This window comes from Chrysochloris asiatica, unplaced genomic scaffold, assembly GCF_000296735.1.
Source record: "Chrysochloris asiatica unplaced genomic scaffold, ChrAsi1.0 scaffold00010, whole genome shotgun sequence".
In the NCBI taxonomy this organism is placed as follows: domain Eukaryota; kingdom Metazoa; phylum Chordata; class Mammalia; order Afrosoricida; family Chrysochloridae; genus Chrysochloris; species Chrysochloris asiatica.
In genome coordinates, this window is record NW_006408528.1 from 15,923,536 (window position 1) to 15,940,237 (window position 16,702).

At 36.2% G+C, this 16,702-nt stretch overlaps 1 protein-coding gene across 1 annotated transcript in view; it reads right to left on the bottom strand.

Moving 5' to 3' along the window:
* AKAP9 (A kinase (PRKA) anchor protein 9) overlaps positions 1-16,702 on the bottom strand; it is a 152,593-nt gene that overhangs the window by 71,485 nt on the left and 64,406 nt on the right. Inside the window, exons 14-18 of the mRNA XM_006834394.1 lie at positions 11,286-11,642; positions 9,488-9,712; positions 8,279-8,419; positions 7,687-7,790; positions 4,162-4,367 (exon numbers count right to left, since the gene is read on the bottom strand). Of these exons, the coding sequence (XP_006834457.1) occupies positions 4,162-4,367; positions 7,687-7,790; positions 8,279-8,419; positions 9,488-9,712; positions 11,286-11,642 (1,033 nt within the window). The remainder of the gene's footprint in view (positions 1-4,161; positions 4,368-7,686; positions 7,791-8,278; positions 8,420-9,487; positions 9,713-11,285; positions 11,643-16,702) is intronic.

Here is a 16,702-nt window from a genome sequence, read left to right on the forward strand (position 1 = left end):
TATGTAACTAATTGAAAAATAAGTCAAAATAATTATATTTAGGTACTTTCAAAGGACTGTTAAAAAGATCAAGGAAAGAAAGGAGAACACAGAAAAAACTTCAGAAGAATTCAGGAAAACAATACGAGTATAGGCAGACAAAATAAATGCAAATTTTGAAACAATACAAAACCTGCAATTAGAAATCCAGAAGATTAATTCTAAGATTTCATAAATGGACAATACATTGAAAGGGCAAATCAGTAGATTCAAAACAATGGAAGCATGAGTTAGTCAGTTTGAAGATAAATCTGTCAATACTATGCTAGAAAATCAGAAAAAAGGATGATAAAATCCTAAGAAAGCCTAAGAGTTATGTGGGATATAATGAAAAGGAACAACAGGAGTTATTGGAATTCCAGAGCAAAAAGAGACAGTAAAAAGCACAGAGAAAACTGTTGAATAGTTGTTGTAAGAAAACTTCCCTCACATGAAAGAAGAGAAGCATACAAAAACTGAACGAACCCCAAACAGGATAGAGTCTAAAAGAAAATCACCAAGACATATCATAATCAAATTTTATAATATAATACACCACCACCCAGAAAACAATCAAGATACGTTGTTGTTGTTAAGTGCTGTAGAATCAGTTCTGACTCATATCGCTTCTATGTACAACGAAACACTGAACTGTCCCATGCCAGCCTCACATTTGCTGCTAAACTTAAGCCCATTGTTGCTGCAACTAAGCCAATACTTCTCATTGGAGGTCTACTCGTTTTTTGCTGACCCTCCCTTGACCAAACATGATGTCCTGCTCCAGAGAGACTCGTCCCTTCTGATAATATGTTCTAACTATGAGAGACAAAGTCTGGACATTCTGGCATCTAAGGAGCATTCGGGTTGCACTTCTTCCAACAAAGATTTGTTTGTTCTTCTGGCAGTACATGGTAATTTTAATATTTTTTTTTAATGTTTTATTGTGAATTATATGATAGTTTATATGGGGGAACTTTAGCTTTACATTCATTCCTTCTTATATCATCTCACTGCCATGGTTCCAATCCCCTCCACGCATCATCAACCACCCAAAGGGTATATCCCAGAAACCCGCCCCCTACACTTCTCCCTCCTCCCCCCAGTTTTCGGCCCACAGTCCCTTTCCCTCTCTGGGTCCAAAGTCCCCAGTCGCTTCATCACTTCACATCATCATCTCTGTCTCCATCTCAGGCATTTCTGTTTCTCTGGGTAGGGTCCTGCTCTCAGCTCTTCTCCGTTGATGGTCCCAGAGGGCTCTGCTCCTATCCTGGTGAATTAATCACTCCCTTCCTTGCTACAAAACTTCCACCTTTTCATTTCCAACCCTCATAATCCGTCCTGATAAGCATTATTCACTACAGTATCATGAGTTAATATTCTTCTTCAACATCATAATTCAAACACGTAAATTCTTCTACTGTCTTCCTTATTCATTGTCCAAATTCCACATGCATATGAGGCTACTGAAAATACCATGGCTTTGGTACGGCCCACTTTAGTCCTCAAACTAATATCTTTGCTCTTAAACATTTTAAAGAGGCCTTGTACAGACTTGCCTAATGCAATATGTCATTTGATTTCTTGACTGCTTCTTCCATCTGTGTTGATGGTGGATCCGAGCAAACTGAAGTCTTTAACAACTTCAAACTTTTCTCCATTTATCATGATGACATTTACTGGTCCAGTGGAGAAGATTTTTGTTTCCTTTACACTGAGGTGTAACTTGTACTGAAGGGTGTGGTCTTTGATCTTCATCAGTAAGAATTTTAAGTCCTTTTTGCTTTCAGCAAACAAGGTATTACCATCTGCATATCACAGGTTGTTGTCTTCCTTCAATCCTGTTGCTTTGTTCTTCATATAAGCCATCTTCTTAGATTATTTGCTCAGCATACAGATTGAGTAAGTATGGTGAAAGAATACAACCCTGGCAAACAACTTTCCTGTTTTGAAATCATTCAGTGTCCCCATGTTCTGTTGAAATGACTGCCTCTTGGTCTATGTACAGATTCCTCATGAACACAATTTTTTACAGAATACTCATTCTCTGCAATGTTGTCCCAGAGTTTGTCATGATATACACAGATGAAAGCCTTTTCATAGTCAATAAGACATAGATATATATCTTTCTCTGCAATTCATAAGGTTTTCAGTGACTAAATATTCGGAAGTAGTTTGTCACCCTTTCTTCCTAGTCTGTCTTCACGTGGAAGCTCATCTGAAACCTGTCCACCATGGGTGACTCTGCTGGTATTTAAAATACTGGTGGCAGAGCTTTCAGAATTACAGCAACTCATAAGCCACCACAGTATGACAAGCCGAAAGATGAGTGGTGGTCTCATCTGACAAAGAGAGGTGACCCAAAGGAATGTGGAAATCATTGGACAATCTCTTTGATATCCCATGTGAGTAAAGTTTTGCTAAAGGTAATACAGAAATGGCTACAATCATACATTGACAGAGAACTTCCAGAGGTTCCAGCTGGATTCAGAAGAGGCCGTGGAACGAGGGATATCATTGCTGATAGCTGACTGATCTTGGCTGAAAGCAGAGAATATCAGAAGGATGTTTACCTGTGCTTTATTGACTATACAAAGGCTTTTGATTGTATGGATCAGGACACGATATGGACAACATTGAGAAGTATGAGTACTCCAGAACACTTCATTGTGCTCATGAGGAATCTGTACCTGGACCAAGAAGCAGTTGTTTGAATAGAACATGGGAACACTGAATGGTTTAAAATTTAAAAAGGTGTGCAACAAGGTTGTATTCTTACACCCTATTTATTCAACCTGTATGCTGAGCAAATCATCTGAGAAGCTGGGTTATATAAAGAAAAACATGGCATCAGGATTGGAGGAAGACTCACTAACAACCTGCGATATGCAGATGATACAACATTGCTTGCTGAAAATGAAGAGGATTTAAAATATTTACTGATGAAGATCAAAAAGCACAGCCTTCGGTATGGATTACATCTCAATGTAAAGAAAACAAAAATCCTCACTACTGGACCAATAAACAACATTCTTATCAACGGAGAAAAGACTGAAGTTGTCAAGGACTTCATTCTTCTTGGATCAACTATCAACACTCATGGAAGCATAAATCAAGTAATCAAACGATGTATAGCATTAGACAAATCTGCTGCACAAGACCTTTTTAAAGTGTTGAAAGGCAAAGATGTCAGCTTGAGGACTAAGGTGCGCCTGACCCAAGCTATGGTGTTTCCAATAACCTTATATGCATGCGAAAGCTGGACAGTGAATAAGGAGGACCGTAGAAGAATTGATGCGTTTGAGTTATGGTGTTGGAGGAGAATACTGAAAGTGCCATGGGCTGCCAAAAGAACCAAAAGATCCATTTTGGAAGAAGTGCAGCCAGAATGCTCCTTGGAGGCCAAATTGGCCAGACTTCATCTCTCATACTTCGGACATATTGTCAGGAGAGACCAGTCACTGGAGAAGGATATCATGTTTGGTAAAGTGGAGGGTCAGAGAAAAAGAGGAAGACCCCCAATGAGATGGACTGGCCAAGTGGCAGCATCAATGGACTCAAGCATGGCAACAGTAGTGAGGTTGGCCCAGGATCGGGCAGTGTTTCGTTCTGCTATGCATATGGGTCGGTGCCGACTCGACGGCACCTAACAACAACAAATACATATTTTTGGTATTCTGTTTGTTTGATTTGCTTATATAAAAGTTGACCAGTAGCACATTTCCAAGTTCTAAGAAAAGGTTGATTTGAAATTTTAAGTAAAATTGACTTAAAGGTACCTCAGTTGAACTAAAAAACAATGATAAAAACTGATATTTAATAAAAGCTGAAATAGTACAATATTTTAAAACCTTTGGATTTTACCCTTTAGAAACATAGTAGAAGGATAATCTGTTTCATTGTTAGTTACTTTTAATCAAAGACTGTTCTATTTCTGTATTTAATCTTAGTGGAATGAGAAAACTAAGGTAAAAGATGTTTATCAAATTATACTTTTAATTATTTGTGTTTGCAGGACCTTTTGTGATAAAATACTTCAATATTCTCTCTTTTGTATTTTTCAACACATCATAAAGAACCTTGAATTCAGCAAAGTTTGTTGAAGACAATGACAACTGAGGTTTCAACAGCATATAAAATCAGTACCTCCTGTGTGTTCCTCATGGATGCATGACTTTATAGGTGCTTCTGCCTCTGACCTCCAAATCAGGCTGGCAGATGACTGTGCTTTACTAGATCTATCAAGAATCCCAAGGACATGACGACCAATTGTTTCTTCCACAGCTGCGGTTGTCTTTACAACTTCTAAGAGGATCTTCAAAAGTCTGTTATTAGCTTTCTGAAGTGCATACCTGTACAGATGAACATATTTATTAAAATGCTTTAACCTTTTTAAAGCAAACACTTTGCTAATGTCCCATAAAAAACTGCACTGCAAAATAATTCATACAAAACATAAAAATATATGATCCCCTACTATAATAATAGGAGCTCTGGTAGCGTAGTGGTTACGAATCGGGCTGCGAACCTTAAGGTTAGCGGTTCGAAACTACCAGCTGCTCCACGGGAGAAAGATGAGGCTTTCTACTCCCGTAAAGATTTACACCCTCAGAAACCCTGTACAGGGTTGCTATGGGTTGGAACTGACTTGACGGCACTTAACAACAACAACTATAATAATATGCAACAGCACTGGAATGAAGTGCTGGGGTTTTGTTGTTTTTTTTTATATTACAAAATGTATTTCTTTTGAAAATTTTTGATTGGTCACTAAATTATAACATTAAAAAAAAAAGTGCAGCATTTTATTTACTGTTGTGTGCCGTTGAGTCGATTCCGATTCATAATGACCCTCTATAGGGTTTCCAAGGAGTGACTGATGGGTCTGAACAGACAACTTTGTGGTTAGTTGTTGTTGTGAAGTGCTGTCGAGTCAGTTCTGACCCATAGAGATCCTGTATAGGGTTTACTAGGAGCAGCTGGTGAGCTTGAACCACTGACCTTGCAGCTCAAATGGCTTTGCAGGCTGGCACCCAAAGAGCCACACTAGGACTCCTTGTAGTCAGTAGTACAGAGTGTATTATGAAGTGCCACACCAGTCTCTAGGACGATGCCAAATAACTAAAATTTTAAGTAATAGAGTTTATACATTAGAAGAAAATGCTGGGAAGATACAAAAATTTAAATTTTAAAAAATTTAAAAAGTGTGTGTTATGCAAGCAGATTAAGTTACTGTGCTGTTCTTGGGTATTCATAATTATATATACAGGACTTCAGAACGTTCATGGCAAAACTGAATTAATAGTTAATGGAATTTTCCCATAATCTTTTTGAAGCCCCCTTGTATAATATAAATCATATTATATTGATTATATATCACTGTGTAAGTGTGCATATGTTTAGTTCATCTTTTATCTTTTGTGTTATATTTTAAGATATAATTTTACAATTCCATCAGAAAAAAAACACATGATAGTATTTCTACAACTTCATGACAATGATCTAGCTGTCTAAATGACAAGACTAGGTTGGCAGAGATCTGTTTTTACAAAGGTTTTCAGTACACCTTTGAATGCTGTGGTTGTCGTAGAAGCACTGTCTGTGAACCACGAGGGTTGTGGTTTGATACCACACAGAAGAAAGATGAGGCTTCCTGCTTTGGCAAAGATTCATAGCCTCAGAAACCCTATACAGGGTCACTATGAGTCGGAAGGCACATGACTTGACTGACGGCTCTCAACAACAACACAACAATAGTGCAACTTCACACACTAGTGACACCAGTGGGAATATCATGGACTGTTTTCTTTACATTTGTTCCAGAGACACAAGTTTCTCAAGTTACACATACCACGCTCATTTCAATCAGTAGAAAGCCTTTCCTGTTTTCATTTAAATGGAACTATGGTATGTCTCTCTTTTAAAATACAAGTAATATATTGTTAGTTTTTAAAAAATTAGAAAACATTGCTAACCACCTCTTAAAAAAATCTCAGCACGCAGAAATTATCATTGTCAGCATTTTTGTCCTATCCCAGACCCTCCCAATTCCAAATCAGTCTCTTTCATAAATACATACATTTTAAAACAAAAACTGGATTAACCTAGAAAAACAGTTTTGTAATTAAATCTTTTCATGTCAAGAAATATATTCCTACAAATGAGTCAGAAGATTAAATGGTTAATCTTTTGAATAAGTACACAACTCCATCTTCCCAACACCTTAATTCAACAAAGACACTCCAACAGCAAACTTTACGTTTAATACATGCAGACAAAACAAGAGTTTCATGGTAATGGTCCTCCAAGAGTTTTCTCTCTTAACAGTATGTTGTCAGAGATCACCAACAATTGGGTTACAGAATATCAGTTTTCAAAGGCACATGACATCTTATTTTAAGACAAGGTAATAAACGGAGAGGTTTTCCTTCAGTATTTGTCAAGTCAAAGAGACAGTTCTATTTTTGTACCTAGATCAAGTTCCCTGCTTTCATAAACAACGATATTAAAAATAAAACTACATAATTTAATTAGTAGGAAGTCAAGGGTTTTATTTCCTTAACTTTTCTATAAATTGTGTTCTAGCCCCAAACCCCAGGACTAGGTAATTTGAAAATATTTCTATATATAAGTTTTAAAATGTTATTTTATTAGCACTTATTAGAAAAATTCATTAAACACACCATAATTTTATAATCATACCAATTAGATATAAATAATACAAAATAAACAATATAAAATAAACATTGTTTATTTTATGTTGTCATGGTAACTCTAATTTTCGTACACTGTCTTTATTGTTTGAATTCCATACTGACTGTGTTCCATACTGATGATCCAATGAGGAAGCCAAAATCTTAGGGGCCAAATTCCTCCATGCAAGCTGAGGAAGGAGGTTTGGAGAACACAAAAAGATTGACAGTCACAGAAGTTAGAAAAGGAGGAAATTATGTTAGCAGAGAAGCAGTTTCTGTTTTGAATTATTCTCATTTGAATAAAACAAATTTTTAAATATTGCACTGAAGTCCTAAATACAATATATTTACCCTGACAAAATTCAAAGTAAGAAAAAATTTTGTCACCATAAGATGCTGAAAATTTTCATATAAAATACTGGATTAAAAGTTGTCATTGGCTATGCAGTAAATATATGAAAAATGTTAAATGTGGAACATTCACATTTATAGCAATTTTTTCCTCAGCATAAACAAACTAGGGGGTAACTTACACTGAATGTATGCGCATATAGTGAAGAAATAACAACAATAAAATGAAGAAAGGTTCAGCATTCAAGCAATACCTTACTATTGACTGATTTAAGTATATGATCAATATGTCCGAACAAAAATTACTCTATATACAAAGGATTTTCAAAGTTTTTCTTATTTAATGATTAAAAACTGATTACCCTTTACATATTATATATATAAATACATATATATATACATATTTATATATAACTGACTTGACAGCACTTAACAACTATATATGTATACATATATATACATATATACATATATGTGTGTATATGTATATATATGAACATGTTTCAAACACAGAGTAAAGATTTTTTAAGACAAAGTAAAAATGTATGAAAATAAGGACAAAAAGTTTAAGACATCAAACTAATTTTAATTCCCTTTGTACTAAAAAAGTACATATTCTGTATACCTTTCATTGGATTGAATATCAGGAAGCACGTCTTCAGGTTTTTTGTCCAATTCTTTTTCTTTAAAGATCTGTTCCTCAACTTCCCCTTGGCTTTCACTTCCATTCTGCTTAAGTTTGTGTAAAGGAAGAGAGGACACAACAGAAAGAAAACCTGTCATCTTGGAAATAGCATGCCATTCATCTGTATTACTACTGAGGTAAAACAGAAATGTCCGTACACAAAATAGGTACTGTCTGAAATAATATTTAACTATATATTCTATTAAGAGATTGGTGTTATCAAGAAAAGATAAAACATTCTGGTATAGAGATTGATAAAAATTTTTGATGACTCAAGCATGCGACAGTGCTACAATAAAAGTTGTTAGGTGGCTCCTTAGTGGAGCCACAGTTGGCTGCCATGGCAATATCATATTCAAATTACCTGTAATGGAATGTAAGGCATTTCAACTCCACCTACCTTACATATAAGCAATCACGAAGATGTTAAGCTCAATACCTATGAAAAATAAATATCACGCCAACAACAAAGACAAACAAATCCTACTGCAGTGTTGACCCATTGTTCCTAGCTGGGCGAAGTCCACACTACCTGTGTTTGCGTACTGCTGTTGCGCAGCTCACAACACAGCTTCTCTCTTCCAGCTACAGATAGCTGCTTTAGTGCTTCCAGTTCCTCTAAAAGCACCCTCTCTCTCTCTGAAACCAGGTGTTCATTATCTATGGAGGATCTCTAAATAAGAAAAAAGGTCGTGAGAGAATATTGTTTGCGACAGAGGAAAAGAAGCAGAGATATTAGATTTCTTTTAACCCCTTGGGACCAAAAGGCCCTGGTTTAATCTATGATTCATACACATTATAAGGAGTTAAAAGCATAGATATAATTCAATGCAAAATTTTATACTTAAATATTTAAGATTAAATATTCAGAAATTTGTGATTGTTTAATATTTTTATATAATTTTGCACTGAAATTTCAAAAGTTTGAACTCACAAAATGCAATAAGGAAAAGCAAAATTTAAAATTTCAGGTGATATATTTTATGCACAAGCCTCAATTTTCCTATTAAAATATATGAGAGAATATATTTTAAGAGTTCTCTATTTCTTTCCTTTTAACTTTAACAAATTACATTCAATAAATTTGTTTTCTAAAGAATTTTTACATATGTATTTCTTGCTTTTCTGCAGTGATTTTGTGAGTATCATATATATATATATGATCACTGTCAAGAATCCAGCCCCAAATACCAAGGATTTAAATTTAGTCAAGAAAAGGAATAAGAACATTATATAAATTTGTGTTTTCAAAATCAACAAGAGATGTTTCCCTGGAGAAAGTTCCAGAAACATACTGCTTGGGAAGATTTCATTCATGATTAAAAAGATAGATTAAAGATAGAGAAAGGTAAACCTTGGTTTGCTTGTGAACTTAGAAAACTGTAAACGAACATGGGAAATTTAACTGGTACCAACTATATACTGGAGCATCTCGGCACAAACTATTTCCAAACTTGTCAGAGCATTTTGCCAGGTATGCTCAACTGAAGTTTAAAAAAAACAAGTAAACAAAAACAATGTGGCACTCCCTTTTCCAGTATCTGAAAGGGCAGTTAAGTAAAACACTACAAAGACAGTGCACTCCAAGGCTGCATTAGGTGCTTCTAAGAAGACCTCAACATGATGTGCTGCGGGGTGGTCTGTTCCTGGTGTTAAATATTTGCTGTTTATTCAGATCTTGGCAAAATAATTTTGACTTTTCTATTTTAATTAGGGGGAAAGGGGATCGTTAGTCTCATACCTGGGCTAATTGCCTGTTAAGTCTCTGAATCTCTTCTTGTAGTTGCTCCTGGTCTTCTCGCTGTCTCTCCATCTGGTGCATGTGTGCCTGCCTTAACAACTCTGTTGCTTGTTGATGTTCTTGGTATTGCCTTACAAGCTCTTGTCTCATATCTTCTAACTGTTCTTCATTTAACATTAGCTGTCTAGAAGCATCCATGTTTGATACCAAATTCTCATCATGGATCTATAACAGTAAAAATAAATAAAAACTCAACCATAACACATTTTGTAAAAATCTGTCAGCATCAATATTTTAAACCAAATTTTGCTCCTAATCCCATAAAGTACCTGATTTTCAAGTTTCTATTACTAAACTAAAAACAAGTCCTTTTTAAGTGTTATTTTCTTAATTATAATTCCCAATAAACATGACAATAGTTTAATATCATTATACATGTTATCCTCCAAAAGTAAAATAACTATTTTTCCATCAGTTTAAATTCAGATATAATTTAATTCTAAGGGGAGAGCATATAGAAAGATATTAAAAAATCGATGCTTAATGAAGCTATAATTCTATTATTCCTCTTGACATTTTATAATGGAGAAATAATGAGTGAGATATTTATGTTTTAAAATTAAATTATACATGACAAACTTTACAGGTTATATATGCAGTTGTTAATAGTACTATAGAGAGCTGCTTGATAAAAATGATTCTCAGTATTTTATTGGGAAATAAAAGATTTGTATTCCAATTTCTCATACTCAGAATTCAACTCCTTAGTGGTTTTCAAAGAGTACTTCAATTCATGAGAACTACTGAAATGAATCATTTTGTCTTAAACGTATGTTGATAAAGAAGATTTTCATGAACACTTCATCAGTTATGAATTTAAAAAATGTTGCCAATTTTATTTGAATATGACACTGAACCAGACATAACCTATTGAACATGATAATAAAAAATTTTTAATTAAGGTAATTTTAAAAAGTAAGATTTATTACTCTGTTATAAGCAGCAATAAAGGTCAAGCACAGCTATAGAACATATCCTCCATTAATGAATAAGTAAAGAATAAGCAAATTGGGTTATAATTATTAAAATACTTTCAATTGTCTTAAGTATGTAACTACTTCCTTGCCATGTTATTACCATACTTAATTTAGTAAATAATTTATTCATAGAGTTTATCAAATTGTAGTATAATTAATCTAGAATTGGATGAAATAAAATTATGTAGGTATAACTTGAAAATGAGATTTTTACAAACCACAACGCATAAAAGACAAAATACGAACATTATGAATGAGAGCTTATAATACTAAACAAAGACACATATATCCTTTCAATTAAGAAAACATGCTAACAATGTGAATCATAAGTCAGATTTAATACAGCCCTCTTCCTCTGCAAACAGCACCGCTGCTAGTATTTTTATAGTGAATGAAGCCACCACTTTTTATGTGTTTAGTATTCAAGGAAGGCATTCTGGTTGTGCTGTGGTTAAAGTGCTTAAGGTGGTTACAGTTCAAACCCATCATAGTAGACAGGCATGGCAGTCTGTTTCCCTCAAGATTACAGCCTTGGAAACATCACGAGGCAGTTTTACTCTGCCTTACAAGGTTGCTGTGAGTTGGAACTGATTTCACAGTTGTTGTTGTTAAGCGCCGTCGAGTCAGTTCTGACCCATAGCGACCTTGTACAGGGTTTCCAAGGCTGTGAATCTTTACAGGAGCAGAATGCCTCATCTTTCTCCCGCTGAGCAGCTGGTAGTTTCGAACTGCAGGTTTATATTCAAGGAAGACATACTTACAGATTCTCCGAATGTAAAAGTTTTATCTTTGAAGAACATTTCTCCTGAAATAGCCAGTTCATGGTCCTTTGAGTCTAGAATTTCATCAAAATTATCATTACTTGATAATGGAACTTGCTTTCCATCTTCTCTTAACTCTTTACTAAGTGGTTTTAATTCTTTAAATTTCATGTCTGCTGTTTCAAGAGTCTCAAAATCAACATGGTCCTGTGATAATTTTACTTCACTTAAAGTATGGTGTTCATCTTGCTGACAGAGAGCATGTGGCTGCTTTGATGATGCGGTATCCTCTTTTTCCCCAGAGAGTCTACACAGTTCAGTTTGTTGAGCAAATGCTATACTCATTGACACAATGACCTAAAGTAATAAAACAAACATAAAAGGATTCGATTTATCAACAGCAGCAGGAATTTAAAAAGCAAGTTACCATTCAAAATTATGTGGATTAAGAAGCAAGTATGGCCTTACAGCTTTCAACAAAAAGAAATTCTAGAATAAAGTGATACAGTGATGAAGATTCTCTACTTGTAATCTAATATCTATGTATTTATTTTGCCTGCCCTTTAAAATTAAAAAAAAAAAATTTTTTTTCTTACTACAAAAGCAATACATATGCATTCAGTACAGAAACTAGAAGCCATTATATTTCTCCTGTCCATGAAAAATAACTATTATACTTTTCCAAGTATTCCTCTTTGTGTTGTTAAGTGTCATCGAGTCAGTTCCGACTCATAGTGACCCTATGTAGGATTTCTGAGATGTAGCCGGTGAGTTTGAACCACTGACCTTGCAGCTCAAACCACTTTGCGGTCAAGAGCTTATCCTATAAGGCCACAATAGATATAAATATGAATCGATAGATACATGAGGTTTTTTTCCTTACAAAATACGATGGTGGTGGTGGTAATATGCCATTGAGCCGGTTCTGAGTCATAGCAACCCTGTATAGGGTGTCCGAGGCTGTAAATCTTTACGGAAGCAGAAAGCCTCATCTTTCTCTGGCAGAGTAGCTGGTAGATTTGAACTGCTGACCTGTGGTTAGCAGCCCAGCTATTAATCCACTATGCTACCATACTCTAATATTTTAATCTGCTTTTACAGCTTAACTATACAAAACTTGTTGTTACCAAGTTAACTCTAACTCATAGCAACCCTACCTTTTCTATATGATTTTAAATGAGTTCAGAGTTTCATATCATATAGATGTCATGTAAATATAATCAATCATTTCTCTATAGTTGGACACTTAGACTGCTTGAGGCTGTGGGTTACCGCGCTGGACTGCAAAGTCTGTTTGAACCACAAGGTCAGCAGTTCAAGCTCACCAGTCGCTCCTCTGAAATCCTGTACAGGGTCTCCATGGGTCAGAACTGACTGGATGAAACTTAACAACAACAACAACAACAATGATTAAATAGTGGACTGCCAGAAGAACAAACAAATTTGTGTTGGAATGCTCTTCAGAAGCTAGGATGCCGAGGCTTTCTCCCTCATACTTCAGACATATTATTAGGAAGGAATAAATCCCTGGACATTATGCTTGGTAAAGTGGAGGGTCAGCAAAAAAGTGGAAGATCCCCAAGATGGACTCACACAGTGGCAGCAGCAATGGGCTCAAGCATAACAAGAACTGTGAAGATAGTGGAAGACCAGACAGTATTTCGTTCTGTTATGCATAGGGTCACCTGGAGTCAGAACTGACTCGATGGCACCTAACAATGAGAACAAATGATTATATAGGAGTCCTGCTGCAGTACTGAAGGATAAGAACTGGACTGCAAGGTGGACAGTTCAAACCCACCAGGTGCTCCTTGGAAACGTTAGACAGGGTTTAAGGTTGATTTAACTGAGTCGATTTAACAACAACAACATGATTAAATATTTGTTAACTATATCACTGAGTATATGCTTTCTAATTACCTTAGGACAGATGTCATGAAGTAAAACACATACTGGTTTTTATGAGTTGTAAATATTATTATACATTTCAATCTAATCCAATTTGACTTTCCACTGTAACTAAAAGCCTGAATCTCTGCTTATTTTAGTCCCATGCAGCATGGATACTTAACTAACCAGCAGATTTGGCTCTGAGAAGTCCCTAAACTTTTGAGAATCAACTGTACCAATGACTTTATTTCAAGTCCTATCTTTACAAATAATTTGCCTAGGGGAAAGACTGCCATAAACCCAAGAATCAAGCCTTCCTGGGGGAGAGACCTTTGTGCCTACTGACCTTCAGCTTCCTCTCACTGTTTTCCCTGTTGGTCCAGGATGTATGACTAGGCTTTTACTTTCATTTCCTGTCTTGAACCTGATTGGCCTATCTGGGGTCCTAATCCCCACCTGGTTCTAGCTAGCCTCTTTCCATGCCGAATGCTGTGTCCACCAAATGAAGAATAGAGTTCTGCTTCAATAAAAATAGTACTGGTGGTAACAAAACAAACAATCAAAGAAGCAATAATTTATTAAGACATTGTTTTATCACATTTAATCCTCAATAGACAGCACTTAACAACAACAACAATGTACCCTAATTTGGAGTCCTGGTATAGTGCTGTGGGATAAAGCACTGGACCACAAGGTCGGTAGTTTAAACTCACCAACTGCTCCTTGGAAACCCTATACAGGGTCACTATGAGTCAGAACCCACTCAACAGCAATTTTTAACAACAACATACTCTACCTGAAGTCTTAGTGTGGCACTGCAGAATAAGCACTGGACCACAAGGTCAGTTTGAACCACAAAGTCAGCAGTTCAAGCTCACCAGTCACTCCTTGGAAACTTTACACAAGGTTACTATGAGTCGGAACTGACTCAATGGCACGTAACAATGGCAGTGTAGGATAAGCACTGGACTGCTAACCACAAGGTCAGCAGTTCAAACCTACTAGTCATTTCTTGGAAACTATACAAGGGCACAATGAGAACAATCTTGAAGCCACTAACAACAATGACATATGCTACCAAGGAGTCTTGGTGTGGCACTGTAAGAAAATGTGGTAGACTGTAAGGACTGTTTGAATCACAAGGTTGGTGGTTCAAAGCCACCTTAAAAACCCTGTACTGGATCACTATGGTTCAGAACTGACTCAATGGCACTTAACAATAACAACACCACCAAGAAGCCCAGGTGGGCCACTGGGTTAAGTGTTGGGCTGCTAATCGAAATGTTGGCAGTTCAAACCCACAAGCCACTCCACAGGATAAAGATGAGGCAGTCTGTTTCTGTAAAGAATTATAGCCTCAGAAACCCTATAAAGTGGTTTTATCCTGTCCTTTATGATTACTATGAGTTGGAATAGACTTATACCCTACCAGGCAGGTACTATTACCACCCCATTTAATAGATGAGGAAACTAAAGAGGAAAGAGGTTAAATAAGTATGCTGACCCCAATACACAAAACAAATAAATGGTGGACGCTAGGGTTTGAAATCCTTCCGTCTTAATCACAGCTCACCTTCTAAAATGTAATTATATGATTACCTCCATATTGGAGCAAACCTGTCTAGGAATGTACAGGAAAATTGACATAGAAGAGTAATTATAATACTAATAACCAATGTGGAGAAAATTGAGGACTAGCAAAGTTAAAACCATGCCACATATTTAAAAAGATGGTAGAGCAGAAATCTGAATCACAGTGTACAGAGCTCAAGTCCCTTAAATACTGTCTGTTGTGTTGCTTCTGCCCAACATTTTATTAAATAAAAACAAAGAGTTGATTCCCAACAGATGCAAAAAGGATTAGTACATAAAGAAATTTGGTCACTATGTGATTCAATCCCAATATTGATAGCGTAAAGCAAAAATAATTCTACCTAAGTTATGGGATAATAAAAAATAGAGATTTACAATACCTAGCAGCAAAAAGTAAGCTCTACATAGCCTCTTTCTCTCACTTAATACTGAAAACTCTCAACAGAATACAGAAAGCAACAACCTGAGAATTCCATGGTTTGGAAAAATAAAAAATAAAAACAGAACTATACCAATAAAATCAACTCTCCTGTTATTTTTCCCTTCAAGGCTCCTCTAACAAAAATCCACTTCTGTTTAAAACTAACTGCGTACTCTTTGGCTGTGCCTGTGTATCTGTTGTTGTTAAGTGCTGTGAAGTAGGTTCTGACTTATAGTGACCCTTGTATGGTTTCCGAGACTTTAAATCTTTGAGGGAGCAAAAAGCTTCATGTTTCTTCTTTGGAGTGGCTGGCGGGCTGAACTTTATTTTACTAGGGAGAAAAATAACAACCAAGTGCTTAGTGATACTAGAAGGCATTCTACTAGATTTCCTTGTAGTCTATTCATTTCTTATTCCTTTTCCTAAACACCCTTTCCTCTCTCCTTAAAATCCCAATGCCTCCTCTTTATCATTCTCAAGTGGTAACTTCTTCCTTCAGTGAGAAAATAGGAGCAATAAGAAAAAAACACAGACTTCTATTACCACATCAAAAAACACACGGAAATCACGAAACTATTCTCTGCGTTCCTTCCTGTTATACCAGATATGTGCTGATATGGTTATCTGTTTCTGGTTTGGGGGCATATTCAGGAGTTATCTGTGGCCTTAATACTTACATTGGTGTATATTTTGGTATTTTTTTATGCTTTCTGATTGCCTCCACGTAGATGTGATCAGAAGATGAACTTCCTTTTTCACTCTTCTTCCTGAGAAATTTCAAGATGCCACTGCTGGTGGTTGTGATGTAAGTCAGGATTTAATTTTTGGCCTATTTCCTTTTTAGTCTGCCTGTCCCACTCCACAATCATCATTCAGGCCTTTTTTTGCCCAGCGATAAACAGTTTGGGGCCGGTGGTGGCAGTTTTGCACCGCCATTTGGTTTTAAGTGGAAACTGTCACTTTAAATTTTGAGGAGATCTGTGCACATGTATAGTTGAACCTTCGGGGGTGGGGCTGATGTGTCCACTTGCTCAGGCACCCCCTCTAGTCACCAGAATGGAGGTGTGCAGACAGCGAGAGACCAATGAACAGATATAAAAAAAGAGACTGTCCACACCTTTTATTTCCACGGTTCTGTCAGGCATCCATGGCTGCTTGATCCTTCCCCAGCTTGATCTCGCTGAAGATGGTGGCTCTGGGAGCAGCTGAGTGTCTTGAATTAGAAAGCACTGGATTGCTTGCTTCTGCTACAAATTCCTCTAGCTGTAAGCCTTCCGACCTTCAAAATATTCCTTTATATGTAGTACAGAGTTTTGGCACCATCCCATGAGCCTGCTTGGCCTGGTATTCTGTGTTGTTGCTGACAAGAGCTCCTCACTGTACTTCTACCCAATTCGTCATCTTGTTTGTTCTCTCTTGACCTTTTTTTTTTTTTTTTTTAATTTAAGGTTTTTATTGTGGATTGAGTGAAAGTTTACAGGGCACATCATCAGTTTCACATTCAACAATTCAT